General features: G+C 46.0%; 1 protein-coding gene and 1 non-coding gene across 2 annotated transcripts in view; one reads left to right on the top strand and one right to left on the bottom strand.

The window, feature by feature from the left end:
* Window positions 1-25277, top strand: part of LOC114584579 (uncharacterized) — a 35650-nt gene that overhangs the window by 8020 nt on the left and 2353 nt on the right. Inside the window, exons 8-32 of the mRNA XM_028706566.2 lie at window positions 8-222; window positions 928-1031; window positions 3575-3705; window positions 4508-4654; window positions 5581-5771; window positions 6780-6862; window positions 7293-7429; window positions 7775-7899; window positions 8547-8682; window positions 10319-10537; window positions 10990-11160; window positions 12463-12609; window positions 12741-12790; window positions 13961-14081; window positions 14937-15022; window positions 15913-16039; window positions 16520-16710; window positions 17266-17356; window positions 17479-17620; window positions 18676-18860; window positions 19044-19199; window positions 20429-20562; window positions 21234-21364; window positions 22029-22123; window positions 22980-24609. Coding sequence (XP_028562399.2) covers window positions 8-222; window positions 928-1031; window positions 3575-3705; window positions 4508-4654; window positions 5581-5771; window positions 6780-6862; window positions 7293-7429; window positions 7775-7899; window positions 8547-8682; window positions 10319-10537; window positions 10990-11160; window positions 12463-12609; window positions 12741-12790; window positions 13961-14081; window positions 14937-15022; window positions 15913-16039; window positions 16520-16710; window positions 17266-17356; window positions 17479-17620; window positions 18676-18860; window positions 19044-19199; window positions 20429-20562; window positions 21234-21364; window positions 22029-22123; window positions 22980-24609 — 4945 coding nt within the window. The remainder of the gene's footprint in view (window positions 1-7; window positions 223-927; window positions 1032-3574; window positions 3706-4507; window positions 4655-5580; window positions 5772-6779; window positions 6863-7292; window positions 7430-7774; window positions 7900-8546; window positions 8683-10318; window positions 10538-10989; window positions 11161-12462; window positions 12610-12740; window positions 12791-13960; window positions 14082-14936; window positions 15023-15912; window positions 16040-16519; window positions 16711-17265; window positions 17357-17478; window positions 17621-18675; window positions 18861-19043; window positions 19200-20428; window positions 20563-21233; window positions 21365-22028; window positions 22124-22979; window positions 24610-25277) is intronic.
* TRNAA-CGC (transfer RNA alanine (anticodon CGC)) lies at window positions 19485-19561 on the bottom strand. Its single transcript has one exon. It is a non-coding gene; the product is annotated as a tRNA-Ala (tRNA).

Genomic DNA, 25277 nt, shown 5'->3' on the forward strand with positions numbered 1-25277 from the left:
TTTCCAGATCATGAACTCTTCCCTGATCTCCCCAAAATGGAAAACTATCATACTGAGGGCTCTGTGGGATGAGAAGCTGAGAAATGAGGATCGTTTCAATGAGACAGCCTTTGTGACATCCTGGTTCCAGAAGAGGCTTCGGCTTTTCATCTCGGCCATCTCTGTCGACATGCTTCAGTGCCTTCACAACGAGACAATGGGATGCAAACAGTACCAGGCAATGTATGGGTTGTGTTCATGTTGCTGTGACTATGACCAAGAGTCTCTCTACGCTACCCTTTCATTGCTCAATGTCCTTCAATTTCACCAGGGGTTAAAAATGTCTGCCTGCACCACAGCTAAAAGGGAAGGTCTTTTGAAGACAATAAACCACATTTCCCCAACTAGGGGTGCCAGCAAATCCCATCAAAAACAGAAAAGCAGAATTTCCCCCCAGTTCCATTGGAGGTTATGAACAGAAATCACAAGCTGAGCAGTTGTAGCTATTATCAAGTTTTTCAGTCCGGAAAGGACTGCTATTTTCTGCATTTCTTTTTACTCCACCCTTCAATTGAAATTAATTACATCATTAATTACACATTTTATTATGTTAGTTTTAACATAGTGGAAAATGAGTTGAACAATGTTGGTTTTAGCAGAAGCCGAACTGTAGCGGAATGGAAACAGCTCTGACTGTGATGGAGATAGGATGGAATGGAAATTACTGCTTCCTTTACATCCATACTTCCAGCGCTCAAAACTGCAATCATTTGAAAATGTGATTTCCCCAACCCCACTGGTTCTCCTGAGTGCAATTTACTCTCCCACCCTTATCCTTTGTGGAAGGGGAGCCGGACAAGCATATAAAATCATGAACGAAGACTAATCTTTTTCTTTCTCTTCTCTTTTGCCCACCAATCTGTCCAACAATATACTTTTTCTTCCCAGCGTTAAAGGTCTCGATGCACAGTTTACCAAGATGAGTTCTCAGCTCCAAGAGGAAGTCTTTCAGTCTTTCCAGCTTCCTTATCTGAAAGGGTTGAATTCTAACGGTAAGGGGCAATTCTGCCTGTTTCTGGCAATTCAGGGACCCAATCTGACCACTCTTAAATGTTTTGCAATTACTCTGTGAATTTCAGTTCCCTCAGTTTCTCACGTTTTTACAGTTCCTAATTCAATTCTCCACATTTTGCAGTAAACTGAGATTTATTTATTTTTTTGAAAAACTCTTCTTGAGAAAATTCACCACCATGAATTTTTACACATTTTTATATGTACTTCTGACTTGTGTACATATTTTGCAAGCAGCTTTCTGTAATATGATGCACTTTTGTATGCTATCTTCACTAATATATTCATTTTTATGCATACTTCCCTTTTTATGCATAATATATGCATGTTTGTAAACATTTTGTTGGAGAACTGTGTTTTAAAATTTGGATAAGAACAAATTTCAAAGGATAGCTATGTTTTAGAAAATTAAAATTTGATAGATCTGCTTTCAGATGTGAACTGAATTGAATTTCTCTCCCACCCCTAACTCCAATTCAGTTTTTTTAAAGCTTAATCAGTGGCCCATGCCTGGGCGGCAAACATCCTATAACAGTGACAGGGAACCCGCAGGTCTCCCAATGCTGTTAGACTACAACTCCCATAATTCTTGACCATTACTCATGCTGGCTGGGGCTGATGGGAGTTGGGTTCTAACAACAGCTGGAGTGACACATGTTTCCCTGCCCCTGTTCTATGAGGTTGTCTGACAGCTCAGTAATCCAGGGCTTGAATTTATATACTGTAGAGCCAAAACACATGCGGTTCCCACCCATTTGATTTGGGGAAAAGCAAAATTGACACAAAATCACAGGGCTGAAAGAGGCAAATGTCACTGGTCAACCTCTGTTTCAGCCCAAAATCAAACAGTAGCCCCTGTTCAAGATCATGTTTCCCATCATCCCCAACCCACATGGCTGTGGTGGCTGGGGCTGATGGGAACTTTAGTCAAAAACATCTGGAGGGCATCACGTTGGCAAAGGCCAGTCCAAGGAGAGTGCAGAGATAACCCCTGTGGACACTTGTAACTTGTAGAGCTTCAGGAATTGAATTTGAACTGCAGGCATCGACTTGCTCATTTTTTGGTCAGCCAGCCATCATTCTATCATTAAAAATTGTTTATGAGCATGAGACAGCTGTTAAGCCAGAGCTTCCTGAGGCTGCTAGGCAGAAGCATGCATGTTTGGTGTGTGTGTGTGTTTATATACATGAACTGCATGTGGTTTTGTATGAATGTGTCAGTATTTGATAATGATGGCTGGGTAACAGCATGGTCTTTGAGGTCTCCGGCGATGAGTAGGTGCTATAGGCCACCTGCAACTTGAACCCCCATCCCAATCTGAAATATGGGTGATAATAATACCGTTCTGCCTTACAGGGTTGTTGTAAGGCTTGCTATGTGCAAAACATAGGAAGAAACATCAGAACATAGGAAGCTGCCTTATTCTGAGTCAGACTATTGGTTCATCTCGGGACGCGGGTGGCGCTGTGGGTTAAACCTCAGCGCCTAGGACTTGCCGATCATATGGTCGGCGGTTCGAATCCCCACGGCGGGGTGCGCTTCCGTTGCTCGGTCCCAGCGCCTGCCAACCTAGTAGTTCGAAAGCACCCCCGGGTGCAAGTAGATAAATAGGGACCGCTTACTAGCGGGAAGGTAAACAGCGTTTCCGTGTGCGGCTCTGGCTCGCCAGAGTAGCTTCGTCACGCTGGCCACGTGACCCGGAAGTGTCTGTGGACAGCGCTGGCTCCCGGCCTCTAGAGTGAGATGAGCGCACAACCCTAGAGTCTGGCAAGACTGGCCCGTACGGACAGGGGTACCTTTACCTTATTGGTTCATCTAGCTCAGACTTGTCTACACTGATGGGCAGGGGTTCTCCAAGGTTTGAGGGCAGGGGTCTCTCCCAGCCCCACCTAGAGATGCCAGGGATTGAACTTGGGACCAGGAAAGACGGACTCACTGCGTGGCCAGGCAGATGCTTTGCCCCATTGAAGTGCTCTGCATCAGTGCTAATTATTAATATTACTGTAAAGCTCCAGCTTCATTGCTAAAAGATAGCATTTGAATATCAGTTGTGAAATTGTTGTGACAAATGTTTCTGATATGTACTGAAGTTCTCACCCTGAGCCAGCAGGGGGATACTGTAGATAGTTCAGGTCCACATATGCAAATAAGGGATCGAAAGTGACGTTCAGTGATTGGATAGTTACAGAAAGTGGTTACTGTTGCGTTCTAGTGGAGCTCTATATAAGCAGGCTGGCTGAACCCTTCAGTTCAGTTCTGTTCTGGCCTGTGAATAAACAAGAGCTGTTTGAAGAATCGCTGTGTCGTCTGATATGTTCACCTACTGTAAAGCTTCAGCTTCATTGCTAAAAAATAGCATTTGAATATCAGTTGTGAAATTGTTGTGACAAATGTTTCTAATAATGGTTTTTCTTTTGGTGCGGAGGGGGCATTACAGTTCTCCAAGTTATGAAATTTAAAAGATTTCACTGTTTTTATCCACTTCTCTCTCTCCCTGCCCCTTCCTGTCCTTTGGATTCTTAGACTCTTCTCTCCGCTGTTTCTCTGCAAACTCCAGCTTCTCCGTCTTCTTAGAAGAGATGTTTCAGAGCTTTGCCAGCCTCCTGACTCTGAAAGATCTGCAGACCCTCATTCCCACATCGGACCTCCAAAAGGTGCTTTTGCTGCTGCAGTTCCGTCAAAACATTTATGGAAAGATGATGCATTTATTCGTTCATTACGATGATTTATTATTTCACATTATAAGCTACCCCTCTTCCTGAAGGGAGTCGAGGGCAGCTCATGATTATCAAAATAACATAAAAGGAATTTTAAAACAACACTGTAGCATGATGCAGAAAGGAGCTGAAAACAGCAGTGTAAAATCTTCATACCACTATCGATCAAAAGCCATGATAGCTATTTAAATAAAAAGCCTTTACATGTTCCCTGAATGCAGGAAAGGAGGGAGATTGCTTAATTTGTCTTGGAAAGGCATTTCGTAGTCAGGATGCCAGCACCACGAATGAGATGTGTGTGTGTGTGTGTGTGTGTGTGTGTGTGTGTGTGTGTGTAGAAACCATCCTACTGTAAGAAGGTAAATTTAGCTGTTGTTGCTTCACCCACTTTTGCCTTTGGACCCACCCACCATGGGCACATGGCCCTTAGAAAGTTGCCCAGAAGGGAATGCAGCCCTTATGATGATAAAGTTTCCCTTCCCCTCCACATTGTTTGGTCTGTACAGCTTGTGGCTCCCCAAGGCTTATGAGACAAAACTACTGTTTAAATAGCACCAAAGAGAAGATTTATTCTGAAGGTCTGCATAAATGTTTTTGTAGCCTGCTCAACTGCAGCGCAGAATCATTGTACAAATAATTTATTTTTGTATAATAACCAGCCTCTTTTTAAATTGCATTTTTATAACCCAAGTCTATTCTTTCAAATTATAATGGTGGTTTTTTATGCTTTTGTTTTCAGATTGTGAATACAGTCTCTCCAGATGCTCTGGCTGACTTATTTGCCAGAGAGGGATTTCTCAATGACAAGCCTTTCTTGACTGCTGTGTTACGGAACTATAAGCAGAATGGAGCCTTTATTGATAAATTTAACCAGAAGAATGTTACTGTAAGTGGGGGAAAATGACAGAAATGGTTTCTGTTCTTTTTTAAATCCACACTGAAGAAAGGAGGAGATATAGCAGATGTGGAGAACCTTTGGTCCTCCAGATATGCTGAACTCCAACTCTCATCATGCCTCCCATTGGACATTCTTCCTTGGGCTGATGGGAGTTGTAGTTCAGCAACATCTGGAGGGCCAAAGATTCCCCACACCTGGGATATAGCAACATATAGGAAAAATGCAATTCTCATATTTTAAAACTGATTGGACATAATGTCTTTACTTTTATGTAGGATAAGAACACCCAAAAACTTTAGTCCTTCTGCTTATGGAGATAGAAAGGAAGAGGAGGGTTGTGGTGCAGAGGAGTGTTGGGAAATGGGATTTCCTCTGAGAGAGGTCAGATATGGATCTGAGCAGCAGAAGATGTTGGGGGCTTGCAAAAGGTGTCTCTGGTTTTAAGGTGGGCTCTTGGGCCTCCAAGCTTGAATCCTGGATGCTGGTTTCCAGCAGGACCACTGTAAGATAGGATGCTGGACCAGATGGGTCATTGGCCTCTTCTGATGTTCTTATGATTCTGAGCCTGACATTTGCCATGGCACCTCTCAGGTGGGCGCCGTTGCCATTATAAGAGAACAAGGGAGGTGTTCATGGTGAGTTCCGGGATCTCTTTTTCTAGAAAATAACATTGCATATAAGTTTCAACCACACTATTGTACAAGCTTTGGACAAGCTCTGAAGCTCATGAGGTCAAGCTAAGGCCAAAATGTGAGACTGGGGTTACATTGAAATGTAATGTACTCTTCTCATTCAGGTGGATTTTGAAAGTTCATCCTCCTGTATGTTCTACCTCTCACTTTCTAGCAGATCCAGGCTTTGCAGCACCTGATTTCTAATGCTCAAAAAAAATTTTTGTGGCCTTCCTTTGGCAGGGCATCCTTCCAAATGACACCAAGGCAGCTCTCTTGGCTGGTGTGTGGCCGACTATAGTTTCCAGCAGCAACAACACAGAAGTGGACATGTGGCTCAGTGGCCGCCTGGATCCCTACTTCATGTTCCTCGATGGTGACCTGCTCAATGCAAGCGAGACCATGAATACCAGCTGTGTGTCGTTCCGTAAAATGTAAGAATTCTTGTTTCTGATTTGGGCATGTGTGTGTAGAGGTGGATTGAGAGGTCTCACTGGGTGTGGAGCCTTGAAGGCTTCACAGGGGGCTCCACAACTATGATGCAGAATGGAATACAAGAGGCAAGGGGTGGATTTTGGTGTCACACAGGACACCCCTGAAATTTGAAAGCTTAAGGTCTGCCACTGGTGTACCTGTGTCATAACAGATAGCAGTTAGTGCACAAGAGTTACAGATTCAGATTTCATTGAGATTTCTCCAGCTTGGGCAAGTCTTATCACCTAACCTGTTTTGTAAGGCTGTTATGAAGGCAGAGGAGAATTGTATCGCAGTGCTTTGGAGTTCTTCGCCTTCACATTCTTGAAGCAACAGGGGCAGGCTTTTGTAGCCAGGTTCAAAGGCTTGGTTCTGAATATATTCAAAATGAAATTACATATTTCTGTTGAGCTAATGCTATTATTAACAGGAACAATGAATTTATTACCTGTCCTTCACCAGCAGGTTACAGGGTGGGTTATGTCAATTTAACATTCAAAATTAAAAACAGTTGAAACAGATTACAATCACAGGAATAGGGTGGGCCCTGAAAACACGCATCTCAGGTGCCAAAGGTAAAGAGGTGAATATTCAGCATTTGCTGAAAGTTGTATAGTGAATAAGCTGGATACATCTCTGAAGAGGGAATTCAACAACGTAGGGCTGCCACAGAGAATGCCCTCTCCTGCCTCTCTGCCAAATGTCGGGGGGGGGGGGAGATGGAACTACCAAGAGGGCCCCCTCTGCTGACCTTAACAGCTGAGACAGTCTGTAGGGACGGAGGTAGTCTTTCAAATATTGAGGCCTATATTTGGCATCCTCAAATGGATCTTCTCAACAATGGATCTTCTTGGTTTCTCCTGGCGGCCACACAAGGCAATTCACCCCACTCATAGGTCTGAACAGCAAAGCAAAGAAACAATAAAGTTTTATTTGTGTGCCTTAACTTCCATTGTTTCTGTCTGCAGTGTGCAGAAGCTGAACAAAAATACAGGCATGTCCCAAGATAAGGAGGAAGAAGTGTACTATTCCATCAAAGCTTACCTGGCAGGTAAGTCAATATCCAGGCTGGAGCCACAGAAAGATGAAGCTGCTTTCACAACCTAATATAGAACTGTGGCTGCTCTTTATTAAGCACCCTTTCTGATTTGTTTGCACCCTTCCACATGTTAAAGAACCTCTGAAATGGACTTGTGTGTCTTCTAATTTTGTCAGCAGAGTATAAGTTGTCCTGTCATTCCCTCTTCAAAAGGGACCTTTACCTTCCCTCACAGCTTATCCCCATTCTATAGCTTGCATTTTTACTTCAAGCAGTGAGAACGTTTGAACATTGTGTTGCATTGCAGCCAGTTGCTCAGAGGGGCTTGCAGGTGTCAGGTGATCAAATGCAAAAAAGCAGGGATTAGCAGTGGGCCTGGTATATATATGAGACATTTGAGGCCTTGCTCCATTTTGAGAACCTTCATTGATCTATGCCGCAGCTGCCCAAGTGAAGCCCCGCTGCTACAATCCCAGTGATAAAGAGACATCGGATTGGCTTGTCACGTATCTTGGGAATTACATCCGTTACAGCAATGCCAGGGACATGCGTTTACTCACAAACAACAATGCAACCATAGTAAGTATTTCTGCTGGATTTGCTTTCGGTGCAGATATTATCTGGAGATGATGTGGTGGTGCTGATCAAGTCCTCAATGGAAAATTATGGAAAATTCACTGAAAACTGGAAATAGAATATCAAGCTCTGAAACTGAGTTGGGATTTCAGAGAATTCTAACAGGGATGGGAGGTGAAATTGCCAATGTTTGTTCATTCCTCCCATGTCTGGAATGGAAATCAATCCAGGGAATATGATTGACATTTGCAGCTGTTGCTGCTTTCAGTTCACAAACAGTGCATTATGCATCCCACTTTGCATTGCGTTTCCCCCAGCAAGCACTTACATGGCTGTGTCTTTTCCTAGTTCCAAGATATTGCCTTCAACCCAGACAACCTGGTGCTCATCAACAGAAACAGGCTCCGTAAAGACTTGGCAGAGATGTATGCTGAGGCCCTCTTTGCCGTTGATTCCGATTTCAATCTTGAGAGGTAGGTGTGGGAGCGACTGTTCATGAAGTGGCTAAAAGAGCCGTTGGCCAATCCGGGGCCCTCCAAATGTTTTGGACCGCATCTAGGCATGGGGGAGAAATTCAGTTCAGTTTTCATTCAGAGGTGAATGTACCCAAATTTGCACTTCCTGAAAAAGGATGTGAAATGAAACACAGGCCATCCTTCAAAATTTGCAGATTTCCAAACTTTTCAGTACAGTTCTCAAACCAAGTCATGTGTACAAAAATACATATTATAGATAAAGGCTGCATAAAAACGTGCCTTTTAGTAAAAAAAAAAAAAAAAAAGCATACAAAGATGCGTTATATGAGGGGAAATTGCTTGCATTTGGGGAAAATTGGCATAAAAATGTGAACCATAATAAATCGATGGCTTCTGCCCTTTCCCATGCACATTCACTCTATGCGCTTAGAACATCTGCTCGGGCTAATAAAAACCCTGTTGCTATAGCACATCAAGCTCTGGCTGATTTTGAGAATCTTCTGTTCTGTCTCAACTGGATTGGCAGCACTGGTGCATCTCGTTCTCAGCGAGTTAGCAAAGGGCTCCGACTCAATCTAATAAGTCACCAAAATATCATGTATGAAGAAGCAAGAAACTAACACACCACCCACTTTCCTCCCAAGTCTTCCAGACCAGCTTATTTGCTTTGCTAGACGTTCAACCCAAATCTCCAGCCTTAGCTCTGACAAGGCCCTGAACCTCATTGCGCAGGTCAACCGCTACTGCAACTCCTCTCTGCCATCGGCATCTGACCGCCAGGTGAGATCCCTCCGAATTTTGTGATTGCACGTTGCATGTTTAGGATGCATTCAGACATGGGGAATATTCTTTTAGTTTTCCTGATTATAATGCTAGCATTTCTGTCCCGTTTTCTAACAGTCCTGGCACACTGCCGTGACAGCTGTGTTTTGGAACTGTGCCCTTTTCATTGATGTATCTGCATGTCATACTAAATTTCATTCACGTCAGTGGGCGTGGTGTGCCACAACAACAAGCGTCATTGGACAGCATATTGCATCTATTCCCCCATGAAATTGGCAGGAAAGAACTGTATGCTGGTATACCACCCCAGATTCCATCACTGTGCTCCCATGGTTTTCGGGGTCAAGGGGGGCTGCAAACAGATTTTTTTGGGAAGCAATCAACACAGAAATGAGTGCTAAATATGCACTATATTTTGCTAGTTTTACAGAAGTGGCTTTTACATTGCATGAAAGCTCAACTATAATGGGGAAACGATCAGTAAGGAAAATGGGAAATGGAATAAACTGGTATGTGAATGCAGTCTTAGTGCTGTAAACTTGTAAGAGAGTAATCCTTACTGAACACATCAAGATATACTCCTGAGTAAATGTGAGTAAACGGCGTTTCCGTGCACTGCTCTGGTTCGCCAGAAGCGGCTTAGTCATGCTGGCCACATGACCCGGAAGCTGTATGCCGGCTCCCTTGGCCAGTAAAGCGAGATGAGCGCCGCAACCCCAGAGTCGGCCACGACTGGACCTAATGGTCAGGGGCCCCTTTACCTTAAATGTGCTTAGGATTGTGCCATCATAGACATGAAGGTGGGGATTCTTGTACAAAGAGCACCAGATGGTTTTGGAGACTAAACATCCCAAAGGTTTCCTTCCCCAAATACTTTTAAATTATATGTATTCATTTCTGGGCTATGGAAGAGGGTGATGTGCTGACTTTCATGGTCCTAGCCCAAGCCACAACTCTCTCCTACCCATAACATTTTATGGTGAGGAGGTCACACTTTCCATTCCAAAGTCAGATTTAGTAAAGACCTCCAGAAACTGGTATTCTGGAACCCAGGAACCAGAGCAACAAAAGGTGCATTGTTTTCTTTAACTTCACAATACAGGTAACTGATGCTGTGATAGCTAGACAGTAGACTTAAACTGGATTAATAATAATTGCTTCTTCCAAGCGAATCCTGGAAATAGCAGTTATTTGAAGGGAAAAGAGAATGCTCAGCAACTACTCCCAGGATTATTTGTGGGATAGCATTACATTTACAATGATTCTACTGAGATCCATGTGATTCTATGCTGTGTGCCTGTAAATGCATTGAATGCATCGAATCTTGGTAACATTATGCCATGTAGAACTTAATTATGCAAAAAAATAAGAGGCATCACTGTCATTTCCATTTAACAGTTAGGAAAACTAAGGCTGAGAATCAGATAGTCTTGGACAAGATTAACCACTGAATCAAAGGTTGAGTCAGGATCTGAACACAGCTGTCTCAGAATCATGTCTGCAGACCCTGAATCTGAAAATTTTCATGTTGGAAAAACCAAAACAGTGGCTGCATTTGCATGGACTTTTCCCTGAAGGCATTTTGCATTCAAGAAGTTCCCAATCCTTAATTATATCTGTCTCCCTTTCCCAGCTTGCTACGAGTCTTGCTGCACAAGTCAAGACATTTGACAGACAGACTCTGGTGGCCTTGGGGCAGCAGGCCATGGGGCTGACCACTGGTCAGATTTCAAATCTGACGCCGCAAGATCTGGTGGACCCCCAGGTCTTGGAATCGCTTGGGCAGGTCAATGGCTGGAACAGGGGACAGTCCCAAGGGCTGGTGAACAAGATCCTACGCAGCGACTTCACAGTAAGCAATCTGACACCCGTCTCTGGTGGCTGACTTTTGGAAAGAGCTGCAAATATCACCATGCTAGGCCAGTCCAAGGGGGCATCCAGTCCACCTGCCTCTTTCCAGTTCTGGACAGCCAAAGGCCCATTGAATCTGGCATCCTGTTCTCATGGACAAGGGACATTCCCAGCCCTACTTGTAGATGTCAGGGGTTGAACCCAGGACATTCTGCATGCAGATCAAGTGCCCTACTGCTGAGCTACTGCCTTACCCCACAGTGAGGGCACAGCAGCTGTGGGCAGTGGTGCAGTCTGGGCTCAGAGGGGTGTGGCAAGAGAATGACCAAAGTTGTTGGTGTTAAGAAGGGCATCATCTTGCACAGTGACCCCTGAAACCTGGGAACTGACATTGCAGGACAGTGTGATCCTCTCTGAAACTCTGACCTTCCTCTTCTTTCCTGCTTGCTGCAGCTGGATACCGCTGAGAAGTTTGAGAGACTTGGCACCCTGGCACAAGGGTTGCCCAGCAGCAGCTTTGACTCAATCTCAGCAGATTTGGCAATTCAGCTGGCAAAGAATGCTGCCTTCTTGAGTGCTCTCAGGCAAGGCTCCGAACACTTAAGGAAGGCCTTTGTTAGCAAGGTAAATGGGCTTAAGGGCACAGGAACAACCTTTGTAAATGTGTTGGGTTTTTTTGGAAGTGTCTTAGCTTAGGGGTTGGTTACTTTCAGTTTTACAAAAGCCAGAAAAGAAATAAAATTTATCCATCTGAATACACTTTGCAGATCAGGAAAATCTAAACATTAGTACCGTTTTTACTGCTTCTGCTAGCTGTGGGGCATAGAAAGATTTTGCAATCTAGTAGACCCAATAACTGGAAGCCCGCTCTTTCCCTCAATGAGATTTCATCCAACACGACCCAAACATTTCTTCAAAGTCACAAGGACTAGAAACTTGTGCTCTGTTTTAAATGAAAGCTAGGATTCTCAGGCTTCAGAAGCCCACAACTTTGACCAAATTCCTTGTTTTGCATAAGCCTAGATAAAGTAGCAGGCTGCAGTAGGAAGTGCTTCAGTTATTTGGGGCAGAGCGATAATACTCATATCATTAGATCAGGGGTAGTCAACCTTTTTGGGGGACGCGGGTGGCGCTGTGGGTAAAACCTCAGCGCCTAGGACTTGCCAATCGTATGGTCGGCGGTTTGAATCCCCACGGCGGGGTGTGCCCCCGTTGCTCGGTCCCAGTGCCTGCCAACCTAGCAGTTCGAAAGCACCCCCGGGTGCAAGTAGATAAATAGGGACCGCTTACTAGCGGGAAGGTAAACAGTGTTTCCGTGTGCTGCTCTGGATCGCCAGAGCAGCTTTGTCACGCTGGCCACGTGACCCGGAAGTGTCTCCGGACAGCGCTGGCTCCCGGCCTCTAGAGTGAGATGAGTGCACAACCCTAGAGTCTGTCAAGACTGGCCCGTACGGGCAGGGGTACCTTTACCTTTACCTAGTCAACCTTTTTATACCTACCACCCACTGATGCATCTTCCGTCATGGTAAAATTTCCTTACCGCCCACCAGTGCTCGATGGAAGGAGGATTCAGCTTGTGCCGTAGAACCTCCTACCGCCCACCTAGAATCCTGAAACGCCCACTAGTGGGTGGTAGGGACCAGGTCGACAACCCCTGTATTACATCATCCTACCCCAACCTCTTGCTCGCCACATGTTTTGGACTACAATTCCCCTCAGCCCGCATCCCCGTGACCATTTTGGACTATAGTTATCATTAGCAAATCCATTTTGACTATATCTCCCCTCAGCCCCTGTGCTTGCTGAGACTTATGGGACTTGTGGTCCAAAACATTTGAAGGGCACTAGAATGGGGCAAAGCCGCATAAGATAAACCATTTTGGGGAACTCTGATTTGGTTCTATGACCTTTCCCTCAACCTTGTAGATCCTCTCAAACTCGTCCTCCCTCAGTGACATCCTGAATAACGTCCCAGATGATTTAGTGGACCAAGTCCCAAATTCGCTACTGGTGATTCGAGGCAAGATCCCAGATCTTCACAAAATCAATGAGAAACAATGGTCCCCACAGCAGGTAATGACTCTGGTTTTTCTCTTAAATCCTGTTTGCCTTGGAGGCAGTGTGTGGCAATCTGAGCCTGGACAGGCCTGCTCTGCCATCTTGCTTCTTCCTTGCTACTGAATTGACCCCTCTCTTTGTTCTAGGCATCTGTTCTGTTTGGAGATGTGCTGTCCAGCACGGATAATTACACGGAGTGAGTTGTGGGCCCACAGCGGTGCAGGAGTGGGGAGACCCCTAGCCAGAATTATCTTAAAAAACAATTGTCCAGCATTTGACAACCTTTCCATTGGCTCCATGGATTTGACCTTGGGCTTGTATCCAAGGGAGGCATAATTGGCTAATTTCATGAAGGAATTTTTATCTTTTAAGAAGCCCTCTCCCTGGCTTAATCAATTTGATTTAATTCTCCATACTAGACATTTTCCTTTTCAGCATCATTATTTATTTGATTTGTATACTACCCTTCATCTAAAGATCACAGGGAGGTTCACAACATAAAAATGAGAACGCAAAATACATTACGAAAAAGCAAAAAGCAAACCAATTACCCTCCTCTTCTCACAAACACATTTAAAAGGCCATAGATTGTTTAATCAGCCCAAGGCCTGGTTATAGAGAATTGTTTTCTCCTGGCATCTAAAATATATATATAATAAAGGCATCTAGTGAAATATGGTTGAGTTTTAAAATTTATACAGTGGTTGATGGTGAAAAAATTACAAAACCTCAGTGGTTTGCCAAAAAAGGTAAAATGATAAAATTATCAATAAGAAAAATTAACACCGGAATTTTAAGACGTTCAAAATGTTAAAATAAGAATTAGATTAAAAACAGATTAAAACTTTCATTGGCTTTCTAAGTATCTGGGCATGTCTAAACAAGAATATTTTTAGCAGGTGCCAAAAAGAGTACAGCAGAGGCGCCTGCCTGATATCAATAGGCAGGGAGTTCCAAAGTGTAGAATCTGCCACACTAAAAGATGGCGTTTTTCCAAATGTGGAATGGGTGTTATGTGCAGTGGCGTAGCGTGGGGGGTGCAGGGGGGGCCGGCCGCACCGGGCGCAACATCTGGGGTTAGGGCAAATCCACAGGTTAGGGGGCGCAAATCCACGGGTTAGGGGGCGCAAATTACTTGCCTTGCCCCAGGTGCTGACAACCCACGCTACGCCACTGGTTATGTGGCATCTGTAGAAGTGCCAATTCTGCCGATCAAAGCGGTTGAGTGGACAGATATGGGGTAAGGCGACCTCATAGGTAAACCGATTCCAAATTGTTAAGGGTATTATATGCTAACAGTAACATCTTGAACTTGGCTTGGTAGCAAATTGGCAGCGAAAGACTAATGCACCTCTGTGGCTTCTAGGCTTTCTGCATTCATCCTGCAAGGCTTCCAATGCAATGTCGCCACCAAACTGACACCCGCACAGCTGTCCTCTTTGGTCCAAGAAGTGAAGATTAAAAATGCCAACCTGAGTGAGGAACAGGTGAGAGATGCAGATGGGCTGCAAATGGGGCTGGATTGAGGACTCTTGCCCTCACTTTCCCTCAATTAGCAGAATCATAGGATTCAGGCAGGATGGTGCTGGTATGAGACAGGGGCCAAAGGAGTGCCAGGCTGCATTAGTATGCTAGGGTGCTTACTTGGCTGCTTCTGAATTTGGGGTCCTGTGCAAAGGAGGCCAGGAGAGCTCTTTTGTAAGACAGGGGTCACCAGTACTGATGTCAGATAATTCCTCCCAAGACAGAAATAGGAGTGGAAATTACTGATGCTTGTTTATGCATCCTGTGCCCAGAACCAAAATCAATCCAGCAAATACGATGGTATTCACTGTTGTTGTTGCTTCTAGTTTGCAAACAACACACACTTACGTCCCCCGCATTTGCATTGCGTTTCCTTTGCATTGAAATGAATGGGGCAGGATATCATAACGACAACACAATTAGTTATCTAAGTTACGTAATTTCATCACAGCAAGCTGAAAAACATAGTTTTGGGCAGAATATGAACTGCAGCAGAATGGAAGCAGTGCTGCACGGGGTGAAAAGAAGGTTATAGAAAATGGTGCCACCTTATAGTTACCAGCCTTATAGGCCTGCGGGTACATTTGAATTTTTGAGAGTGTAGTGGAACAGGCGGCACCCCCCCCCCTTGGGTGACTTCTCTCCCTCAGATCAGCCTTCCCTGCGAGATTCAGAAAGAGAGAAAGTGCACACCCAGACACCCAGTTTGCTTTTTCAAGCTTGATGTTGCACTGATCAGGGAATGGATAGGGAGGTGAGATCCAGCTTTTGTTTTATGAAGGATGTAAGGGGAGTAATGCTGGCTGTCTTCCCATCAGCTCTCCTGCATGGCAAAACTTCTCTCCAGAAACAACCAGGCAGCAAATTTCACCAGTTACCCACGCGATGTGCTGCTTTTCTTTCCGTGAGTAGCTCTGAGGAATTGTCTTCTCTGAGGAATTAAGTTAAGGGTCAGGTACTTTGTTTTGCTTTGTTTTGCTCTCTCACCAAATGTTGAAAGCACATTGAAAGCATATGGCTTTCTCCAAAGAACTTCAGTTCGCCTCTCACAAAGCTACGATTCCCAGCAGCCTTAACAAACAACACTTCCCGGAATTCTTTAGAGCAGCACATGTGCTTTAAATGTATTAGGTGGTTGTGCTCATTCTCCAGACCTATCACTCAACACCAGTTGCTAGAAACCACAGGAGGGAGGGGAGAATTGCCCTTGCGCTTGAATCCTGTTTGCGGGTTTCCCACTGGGGCATCTAGTTGGCCACTGTGAGGACAGGATGCCGGACTAGATAGGCCATTGGCCGTATCCAGCAAGCTCTTCTTATGTTATTACTCCTCCTGTATACCAGTTTTAACATTATAGGACTCTCCTTCCCTGCCCCAAAGAACACAAAGATGAAAAATAATATTTAGGCTATCATTTTAGAACTTACATTGGACAACATTACAGTCATACCTCGGAAGTCGAACGGAATCCATTCCGGAAGTCCGTTTGACTTCCAAAACATTTGGAAACCAAGGCTCGGCTTCTGATTGGCTGCAAGTAGCTCCTGCAGCCAATCAGAAGCCGCGGAAGCCACACCAGATGTTCAGGTTCCAAAGAACGTTTGCAAACTGGAACACTCACTTCCGGGTTTGTGGCGTTTGGGAGCCAAAACAGACAAGTACCAAGGCATTCGACAACCAAGGTACAACTGTAGTTAAAAGCTGGCTATGGAGGAGTGGAAGCGTTTGCAGTAACAAACCTTTCCTGCACTCCTGCCCTGCCTCTCAAATAATGAAGATTCTCGTATCTTCCAGTCTCAACAAAGTAAATCATCAGAACTGTGAAGCGTTTTACACCCTGGCTTCCCAAGCGAATCTAACTCTGCTGGCCAACGGATCAACTCAAAGGAACAAACTCTTGGAGAATGCATTGAGTTGCTTTGTGAGTGATGCTCTTTCCTTATGCAAAGGCCTTGTGGGGGGCGGTGGGGGAGGGGGACCACCTTCAGGCTGTCCCTATTTTCAAGTGGGAGTCAATCACATGCTGGCAAATTCAGCTGGCCACAATGAAAGTGATGGAGAAGGTGGTTGGGAAACACACAGGATAACACTTGATTTAATGCAATGTCATCTAACCTCCCCATAAACAAATAAGAAGGGATGCTGACCCAAGACATTTTGGCACCTGAGGGAGACCCCAGCATGGCATCCCCCTCCCTGCCAGGGAAGAATGGGCAAGGGAAGATCTATATCAGGAAGAAGCGGGGGAAATAAAGATCTACATTGGGATCTGCTGCCCCTGTGGATCCTGGCCTCATGGGTGGCTGCCCCTGGTTCTGCCATTGCTGGAATGAACACTAGCAACTGTAAGAGCAAAATGGGCTTGTTCCTTCTTTGGTCCTAATATTAAATATTTCACCAGAGAGTGGAGAATACCTCGCTCAGCAAAGAGCAGCTGCGGAAGCTTGGAGCCCTCGTGTGTGACATGGATGCAGCCACCATTTTGGACGCTGACCCGACGGTCCTGGAGAACCTGAAACTGTGTCCTGATCTCACAGCTGCCCAGAGGATTGCCTTAAATGTGCTTCTGAGCAGTGGGAAGACTTCACAAGGGTGAGCAACAGGGACAGACAAACATTTCTGGTTTATGTTTGTTTTGCATGTGGTGTGGGAGAAATTCCCTTTGGGGGTTCAGTATGGAGGCTCACATGAAATACCTAGTTAGTCAGGTTTATTCAGTAATGTATGACAGGACAGAGTCCAAAAGAGCCTGTTGGAGCATTCCATTTGCACATGTCCTATATAGGAAAAATGCACCATCTTGGCTGTATCATCTTCCAGCCAACCATCTTCTGCCACCCCAACACTTCAGCCAACTCTTCAGCCAACCGTAGTCCTTGAAAGCATTGCCTCAACCCATATTTTCTTCTTTATTATTTTGGCTATACCTGAAGAGCCCTCCCTGCACCTTATCTGGAGGTGTTTTTCACTCTAGCATATCAGTTCAGCAAAAGAGGTGGGTCCATCTAGGTTGGTGAAGGCTGCTCTGATCATGCTGTGCTGGCTGTTGCCTTCTGGGAGTTGTAGTCCGAAAACAACTAGAGGGTAGCAGGTTGGTCCAAGGATTCAATAAAGCAACTGAGGATTGTATGTCTCCATGTGACACAGGGCGCCTGCATCTTGGGATGATGGAACCCTGGAAGATCTCGGGGACCTTGCTTTGTACATAAACCGTACCACCTGGGATGCCATTAACAAGGTAGGGGGAGCAGAAGAGCCCAGGTTTCACATGTTGTTGCTGTACCCCCCCTCCTGTAACTCCTTAAGATTTGCCATTAATGTACAGATTCGGGTGGATCTCCTTTTTTTTTTTTTACACAGGAAGAGAGACTGATCTTCTTCAGGAAGGTGGCAGATCTGTTTGACAGCCAAAGTGCTTCACAGAAAGCGAAAACAATCCTGTTCTTAAAGTCGCTTGGATCGAAATCTGCTTCCCCTCCTCGGACTAGACGAGCACCAGAAAGTAAGAGAGAGAGAAAAGAAGAAGCTAGTTTATTGTCCATATCTATATATCTCTATCTCATTGTGAGATTGGAGGTACGTAGGTTATATGCCTAAGCCCCTCTCTAATTCCTGGATCCAGCATGAAATCAGTTCCTGGAATAGCCAGGCTAGCTTCCTGGTGAGGTGATAGTATGAGTCACTAAGGTAACAAAGGAAGTGGCTCAGTGCCAAAGTCATTTAGAAAGACAACGGCCAGAGTTGAGGTGTGTGAGGGAGAAGTTAGAAGCAGGAAGTAGATTGGGCAGCTGAGAGACAGGTAAAGGTAAAGGGACCCCTAACCATTAGGTCCAGTTGTGGCCGACTCTGGGGTTGCGGCGCTCATCTCGCTTTATTGGCTGAGGGAGCCGGCGTACAGCTGTGGCCAGCATGTCTAAGCCGCTTCTGGCGAACCAGAGCAGGGCACAGAAACACCATTTACCTTCCCGCCGGAGCGGTACCTATTTATCTACTTGCAGTTTGATGTGCTTTCGAACTGCTAGGTTGGCAGGAGCAGGAACCGAGCAACAGGAGCTCACCCCATTGCGGGGATTCGACCTTCTGATTGGCAAGCCCTAGGCTCTGTGGCTTAACCCACAGCACCACCTGCGTCCCCTGAGATAGAACCATGCCTAATTTCTGTTGGATCCAACGCTGTGGCTATGGGAGAAGCAAGACCCTCTTGGGGTGTTAATGCTCAGGCTGTCTATATGTGTCAATAAACCATATATCCTAAATATACCACAGTCTCCACATTCTGAGGTTGAAAAATGTCTGGCTGTGGAAGAGAAGCTCTGTGTTGTATGGCAGCCCTAGGTTAAGACATTTGTTTTATGTAGCAATTGTTTTAAAGTTGTATGTTTGGTGCATGGTAACAATTTGTATTAAAAGTCACAGGCTTTCTTGACTATTGATGGGGGGGGGGAGAGAGAGAGAGAGAGAGAGAGAGAGAGAGAGGAAGCCAAAGAGACGGGTGATGGTTTCCCATAATTGCCAAGTTTGCAAGGTCATTCCCTGCCTGTGAAATTCTGCCAACAGCTTGCCGGTCCACTCCAGTCACAACCAGCTCACTGGAAGACCCGCTCTTCATCGTCCACTATGACAGTGCCCAGCAGTTTGATGCCTGCCTGAGCAATGAGGTTTTGAAAGCCAACTTGGTCCCACTGCTTGAGCAGCCGCTTCCGAACGACTACTTGACAGTAATTAAAAGGAAGCTGGACGAGGTAACTGAAGGGCCATTGATGTATCTGTGTACTGCAGAAGAAGCTGGCTGTGCATGCCGCTGATTGGCTGCCACAGAAATGTCTGCAGCCTTTGCCTTACTGATGTTGGCCAAGGGTGATGGGTTTTCTAGCGAACAAGGTTGCTCGCTCCACAACTAACTAACTTCCTACCCTCTTTATTAGATCTACCCCAAGGGGATTCCAGAGGACCACCTGAAGCTTCTTGGCTTCCTTTCGCGCCTGTACAGCGCAGATGAGATTGGCAGGTGGAATATCACCTCCAGTGACACACTTGCTGCTTTGCTCAGCCGAAATAATGGAGCCTGGGAGATGGCTCAGGTAACATATATAAATGTGGGGTGGGTGAACTCATTAAAGTCCAGTCGGTCCAGATTCTACTTTTTAAAATGAATTCATTTTTATTGGTTTTCATGACAGGTAAAACTGTACGACTATGGTAACAATAAAAGGCAACCTTCCCCAGAATAGCTCTCAAATCTGCATGCCACTAGGTCTGTCCCATCACAGGAACATAGGGGCATTGGTCCACCTATCTCTGTATTGCCTACATGGACTGGCAGCAGGTCTCCGGACTTTCAGGCAGGGGGCATTCCCAGCCCTACCTGGAGAAGCCAGGGATTGAACCTGGGACCTTCTGCTTGCGAGGCAGATGCTCTGCCACTTAGCTAGGGTCCTTCTCCATCCCATTTCCATGTGAATTTTAAGGAAATCCTTAAAATATCTGTGCAGAAGGAAAGAACATAGTGCCCCTGCAGTGTATCCAGTGGGGGGTATTGCTCTAGCTATTGCAACTACTAAGGTCTTCTTAACAGAAATTATGGTTCTAAGGAGCATGACTTTTGAAACACAGACTTCTCTTATTAACTGACAAGCTTTGCTCATAACAAACTAAACTCTGCTTTTACAGTCAGGGAAGGAAAGGAAGAATGAAGCAGGAAAGCCCAGTTCCTTTTACTTTTCATACTAGTCAATGGGAGTTACAGAAAAAGCTACCTCCTTATCTTAGGTCTTTCACCTTGTCAGTTCACACCACGACCCTAAAGGAATAGCAGAATAGTTTCAATGCCACCAAACTCAGTCTGCTCTCAGCCAACCACCTTCCTTCCTTCCTTCCTTCCTTCCTTCCTTCCTTCCTTCCTTCCTTCCTTCCTTCCTTCCTTCCTTCCTTCCACCATTCCATTGGGTGGCCCTGCCTGTCTGCTGCCAGGCTCCTCTCCCCTCCTTAGTCTCAGAGTTGCCACTTGCAGAACTCAGCAGAGAGGAAGCCAAGGACAAAACTAGAATTGGTTAGCTCTGCCTGTCATTGGCTCTGGCGCCACCTACTGATGGCCTCCTGCCTTGCATCCTACCAGCCCCAATGGGCATCAGCCAAAACTGGTTCCTAGATGATGCAGATACATCAGGAATTACTCTAGCTGCTGGAGCAAACTTTTCACGTTGCCTGCCGCAGTCCTACAGCACTGTTGGATGTCAGAGTTAGATGTGCCACCACAGGTGACCCAGTGTGTCACTGTTCATGTCCTGAAACTGAACTCTTCATCTTGCAGCTCAGGCGACTGGTGTCAAGATACATGGAAGAAGGGGGCAGCCTCACGGGCCCATTACTTGACATGCTGGAGGGGAAATACCTCTGCTTTTTGGACGAAGATCAGCTGAAGCAAATAAACCCAGAAGCAATTCGGTAGGATGCTGCCTTGGGTGGGGCAGGGGGCTTTACTGCTAGAAACAGATATGGAAGGTCTGACTCAGAGCCGAGGGTATTTCTTTTCCTGGATGAGAGCATTCCCCACAACTATGGCTTCAAACAATTGGCATTTGCAAGGTTTTCTGCCTCCAACCGTGAAGGCAGAGCATACCTCCATCATGGGTAGCAGCCACTGACAGACCTGTCATTAAAATGCCAAACCAAATTTCTTCTCCATCACTTCCCTTGTTGAGCTCACTGCCAACTATGTGATAAAATGCACCCCTAACAAGCCATTTCATGCCATCCCAGCCATGTGAGATTTTCTCAGCAGAGAGACTCCTGTGTGACTGAGACAGCGTTTCAACGATCCAAAGTTCTGGCCAGGGGCTGACAATGTGGGTCTTCCCAATGGAATTGGCACCTTGCCTGACCCCAGGGTGCCACCTTCATAGGTGAGACCCAGGTTGCCGGTCCTTCTACTCAGGCATGTGGTTTGAGCATCAAGGCAAGCACGCAGGGGCTGCTCCAGGAAAATGGGCAAAGGTTTCAAGGTCCCTTGAACCAGCTATTATTTTGTGTCAGCAGCTAAGTTGCCTTCCAAGTCGATTGAAGCTTTTAAGCAGTTGTTTTGTCCAGTCTCACCCTCTGTATTTTGCTTTGTGCAGGCATGCTGAGAAGTTAGATATTTCTTCCTGTTCCCAAGGCAAGAAAGACATCCTCTATGAAAAAGCACGCACGGCCTTTGCAAGCCAAAATGGAACCAGTGCATATTATCCCCTAATTCAGCCATATCTAGGTGGGTACCTTAATTTCCCCGCAACTTTCCTCCAATCCACCATGGGCAACGAAGGTGCTTCCAGATGAACCTTCCCCTCCATAATTAAGGGAGTGCTTTCTTACATTTCTTGGGACGCGGGTGGCACTGTGGGTAAAAGCCTCAGCGCCTAGGGCTTGCTGATCGAAAGGTCGGCGGTTCGAATCCCCGCGGCGGGGTGCGCTCCCGTTGCTCGGTCCCAGCGCCTGCCAACCTAGCAGTTCGAAAGCATCCCCGGGGGCAAGTAGATAAATAGGGACCGCTTACTGGCGGGAAGGTAAACGGCGTTTCCGTGTGCTGCGCTGGCTCGCCAGATGCAGCTTGTCACGCTGGCCACGTGACCCGGAAGTGTCTTCGGACAGTGCTGGCCCCCGGCCTCTTAAGTGAGATGGGCGCACAACCCTAGAGTCTGTCAAGACTGGCCCGTACGGGCAGGGGTACCTTTACCTTTACCTTCTTACATTTCTTAGAATCTGGACTACCTTTCTCTGAAATGGGTGCATTCCCAGTTTTTCTCAGACGGTGCCCCATTTTTATTTTAAAGGCAGCTTCTTCTTCTTTTAAGTGGTTTTGGGGTTTCCATCCCACCTTGTTAAATATATGAGCTGCTCTGTTTCCCATTTCCTTTTCCTTCCCTGTTTTAAAGGTGGAGCTCCTGCTGAGGACCTGAAAAGGCTGGCTGGATCTCAGGTTGCGATGGATATTGCCACATTTGTTAATCTGAAGCCAGAAGAGCTACAGGTGAGTTGCTGCAGTTGGCTGAACTGTGTGGATTCTAAAGGCAGCCTTGGGCAAGACTTGGCCACATCAACATTTCCCATCCATTCCATCAGTTAGGAAGTTTAAGCCAAAATGTGGAACTATCTGCCAGACCAACCTTCCCCATACTGGTGCCTTCTGGGTGTTTTAGGACTACAGCTCCCCATCAACCCCAGCCAGTACAAGCTGATGGGAACTGTAGTCTAAAATGGCCATGCTGGCTGGGGATTGATGGGAGTTGTAGTCCAAAACATGTCTGTCCTGGCTGGGGCTGATGGGAATTATAGCTCAAGACATCGGGAAGGCATCAAGTTGATGAAGGCTGTGCTAGACTCTTACAAGCGTAAAAACATTACAGTGTTATTTATTTATTAATTAAATTTCTGTACTGTCCTTCATATTAAGAACTCAGGGTGGTTCACAGAGTATAAAAACACAAAATAAAACCACATAATAAAAACAAGAACAAACCAAACCAACCCCTCCTCCCACAAACACATTTAAAAGGACAATTAAGCAGAATTAACCATTATTTATCCTTTTCAGGGGACACTGCAGGGGGTGGGTGAGGAATAATTCCATGATATGGGGTGCAGGGTCTCTAACAGAGGATTCTCATTCTCATGCCACCCTCATCAAACTGTAATAGGAGATGCTACGATAATTGAAGAGTATTGGAACTGAGGCTGGCTTGTAGTGTAGACCCAGGGTTGTATTTCTAATGCTTTTAAAGTGGAGAGAAGCAAGAGCAGACTAGAAAGGTCATTTTCTGGGGGAAATCATAACTAAAACACAGGGACCTGCCCGAATGAGCAAAGGTATCACAAATGTATTGCAGAAACTGAGCGTCCAGGATGTGAAAGGGTTGCTTGGTGTAAATTTGCCTGATTTGAAAGAAGTTGAGAGTGATCCTTCGGTAGCCCTGTGGATCAAGAGCCATTTTCAGTCTGAGCTGGACACTCTTGAGATTGGTCTGAGAGGAGGGATGACCTCTCTGTCCTCCACAGCAACCAGCATCACAGTAGCAGATGCCTCCGAGTCTACAACACCCATTGACACTCCAACAGCTGATCCTCCTACTGCTCCCAGTACGGGGTCAACCTCATTTGCCACAAGTGACTCAGTGACCTCTGGTGACAATGCAGCAGTGTTCTCCAGCAGCAGTGCTGCTATGCAACCCCTTTCAACACCACTCTTTGAAACCAGCACTGCGGCCAATGAAACCTCTTTTGTCTCCACCAACATCACCCACACAAGGGTTGCCATAGATCCCAGAGTTGCTTTGTCCACCCAAGTCCCAGCTATCTCATCCAGTGTCACAGCTACTGCAGATGATACCATCAGTGGAACATCGGCCCCTCCCACAGCAAGAGATGTCAACACAACTACCTCTGGCAGAAGTTCAGCAGATTCCAGCGACACCGGAACTGATAGCACGACTTTTCCTACCGTCTCGATAGACTCCACCATTGCAGCTTCCACCAAAATAATGGCTACCTCCTCCAATGTCACAACTGCCTCAAATGATACTGTCAGTGGAATACCTGACCCTACCTCTGCAACAGGCATCAACATGACTGCCAACACCACACCAGCCTCCAACTCCACCACAATCAATGATACAAGTCTCCCCACTACTGCAATGGAGAACAACCTGACTGCCGCCATCAACACCACACCAGCCTCTGACACCACCACGATCAACGATACAAGTCTCCCTACCACTGCAAGGGAGACCAACCTGACTGCCGCCACCAACACCACACCAGTCTCCAACTCCACCACGATCAATGATACAAGTCTCCCTACCACTGCAGTGGACACAAACCTGACTGCCACCACCAACACCACACCAGCCTCTGACACCACCACGATCAACGATACAAGTCTCCTTACCACTGCAATGGAGACCAACCTGACTGCCGCCACCAACACCACACCAGTCTCCAACTCCACCATGATCAATGATACAAGTCTCCCTACCACTGCAATGGAGACCAATCTGACTGCTGCCACCGACACCACACCAGCCTCCGACACCACCACGATCAACGATACAGGTCTCCTGACCTCTGTCACCAATGTGACTAATGTCATCAGTGCAACAGTTTCCTACACACCTGCCATCAGCACAAACCACACTTATAGTGCAAATGCAACCACAGTTGGTACCAGCAATGGAACTTCCACTACGCCTGGCATGACCGCTACGTCTTCTGAAAGGCCTTCAGTACTACCTAAGCCCATGCCAAATGCCACAACCCCAGCACCCATCAGTGCTGCCACAAAAATGAAGGAAACGATGTCAACTGCTTCAAGCAAGACTACCGTTCATGTCCCAGAAACATCCCCTAAGACAGGAATCTCACCTCAAACCACAAGGAGAGCCACCAGCAGAACACCTTCGAGAACGAGACCACCATTGCATCCAACACCCAATGGCTACATCAATCTCCAGCCGCTAAGTGGTAAGTGCCTATGATTTAAATATCTGCTAAATATCTATCATGTCTAAGGGCAGGGAATCTCTACCTCAATAGCACCTTCATGGTGGAATGACCTCTGTGAAGGGACTAGACTGACTTATCGGGGGGAAACAATGTTCTAAATTATGAGGAAGGGCCATGGCTCAGTGGTAGAGCACCTGCTTTGTATGCAGAAAGTCCCTGGTTCTATTCCCGGAATCTCCAGATAGAGCTCAGTATGTCCAGTGCCTAAAACTCTGGAATGCCACTGCCAGTCAGTGTAGGCAATGCTGAGCTGGATGGTCTGATGTGGTGCAAGGCAGCTTTCCTCCCACTGAAAAGGCTGTGGCTGAACAGACTTACCTAACAACACCAGGCATATTAGCAGGGGAGGGTGAGAAAGTGCATTCAAGTTCATTCAAAATTTGATGTACACCATCTTTCACAGAACAGCTCTTGTGTTCTGAAAACAACAGCCCTTAAGGCTACATATGTGATATTTGGCCCAGAAAAGGTGGATTTGGTTCCCCTCCGAGGCCTAGTGAGTCTACAGTATGGAGGCTCCTCCAAAGTGTCTGAAGCTTAGAACAAAACCCTAGGTTATAGAAATCTGATCTCTATTTTGTACATTATGTTTTGCATAATCCATGGTGAGGAAAGGGCATTTATAG

The sequence above is a fragment of the Podarcis muralis genome, chromosome 14 (assembly GCF_964188315.1).
Source record: "Podarcis muralis chromosome 14, rPodMur119.hap1.1, whole genome shotgun sequence".
NCBI lineage: Eukaryota > Metazoa > Chordata > Lepidosauria > Squamata > Lacertidae > Podarcis > Podarcis muralis.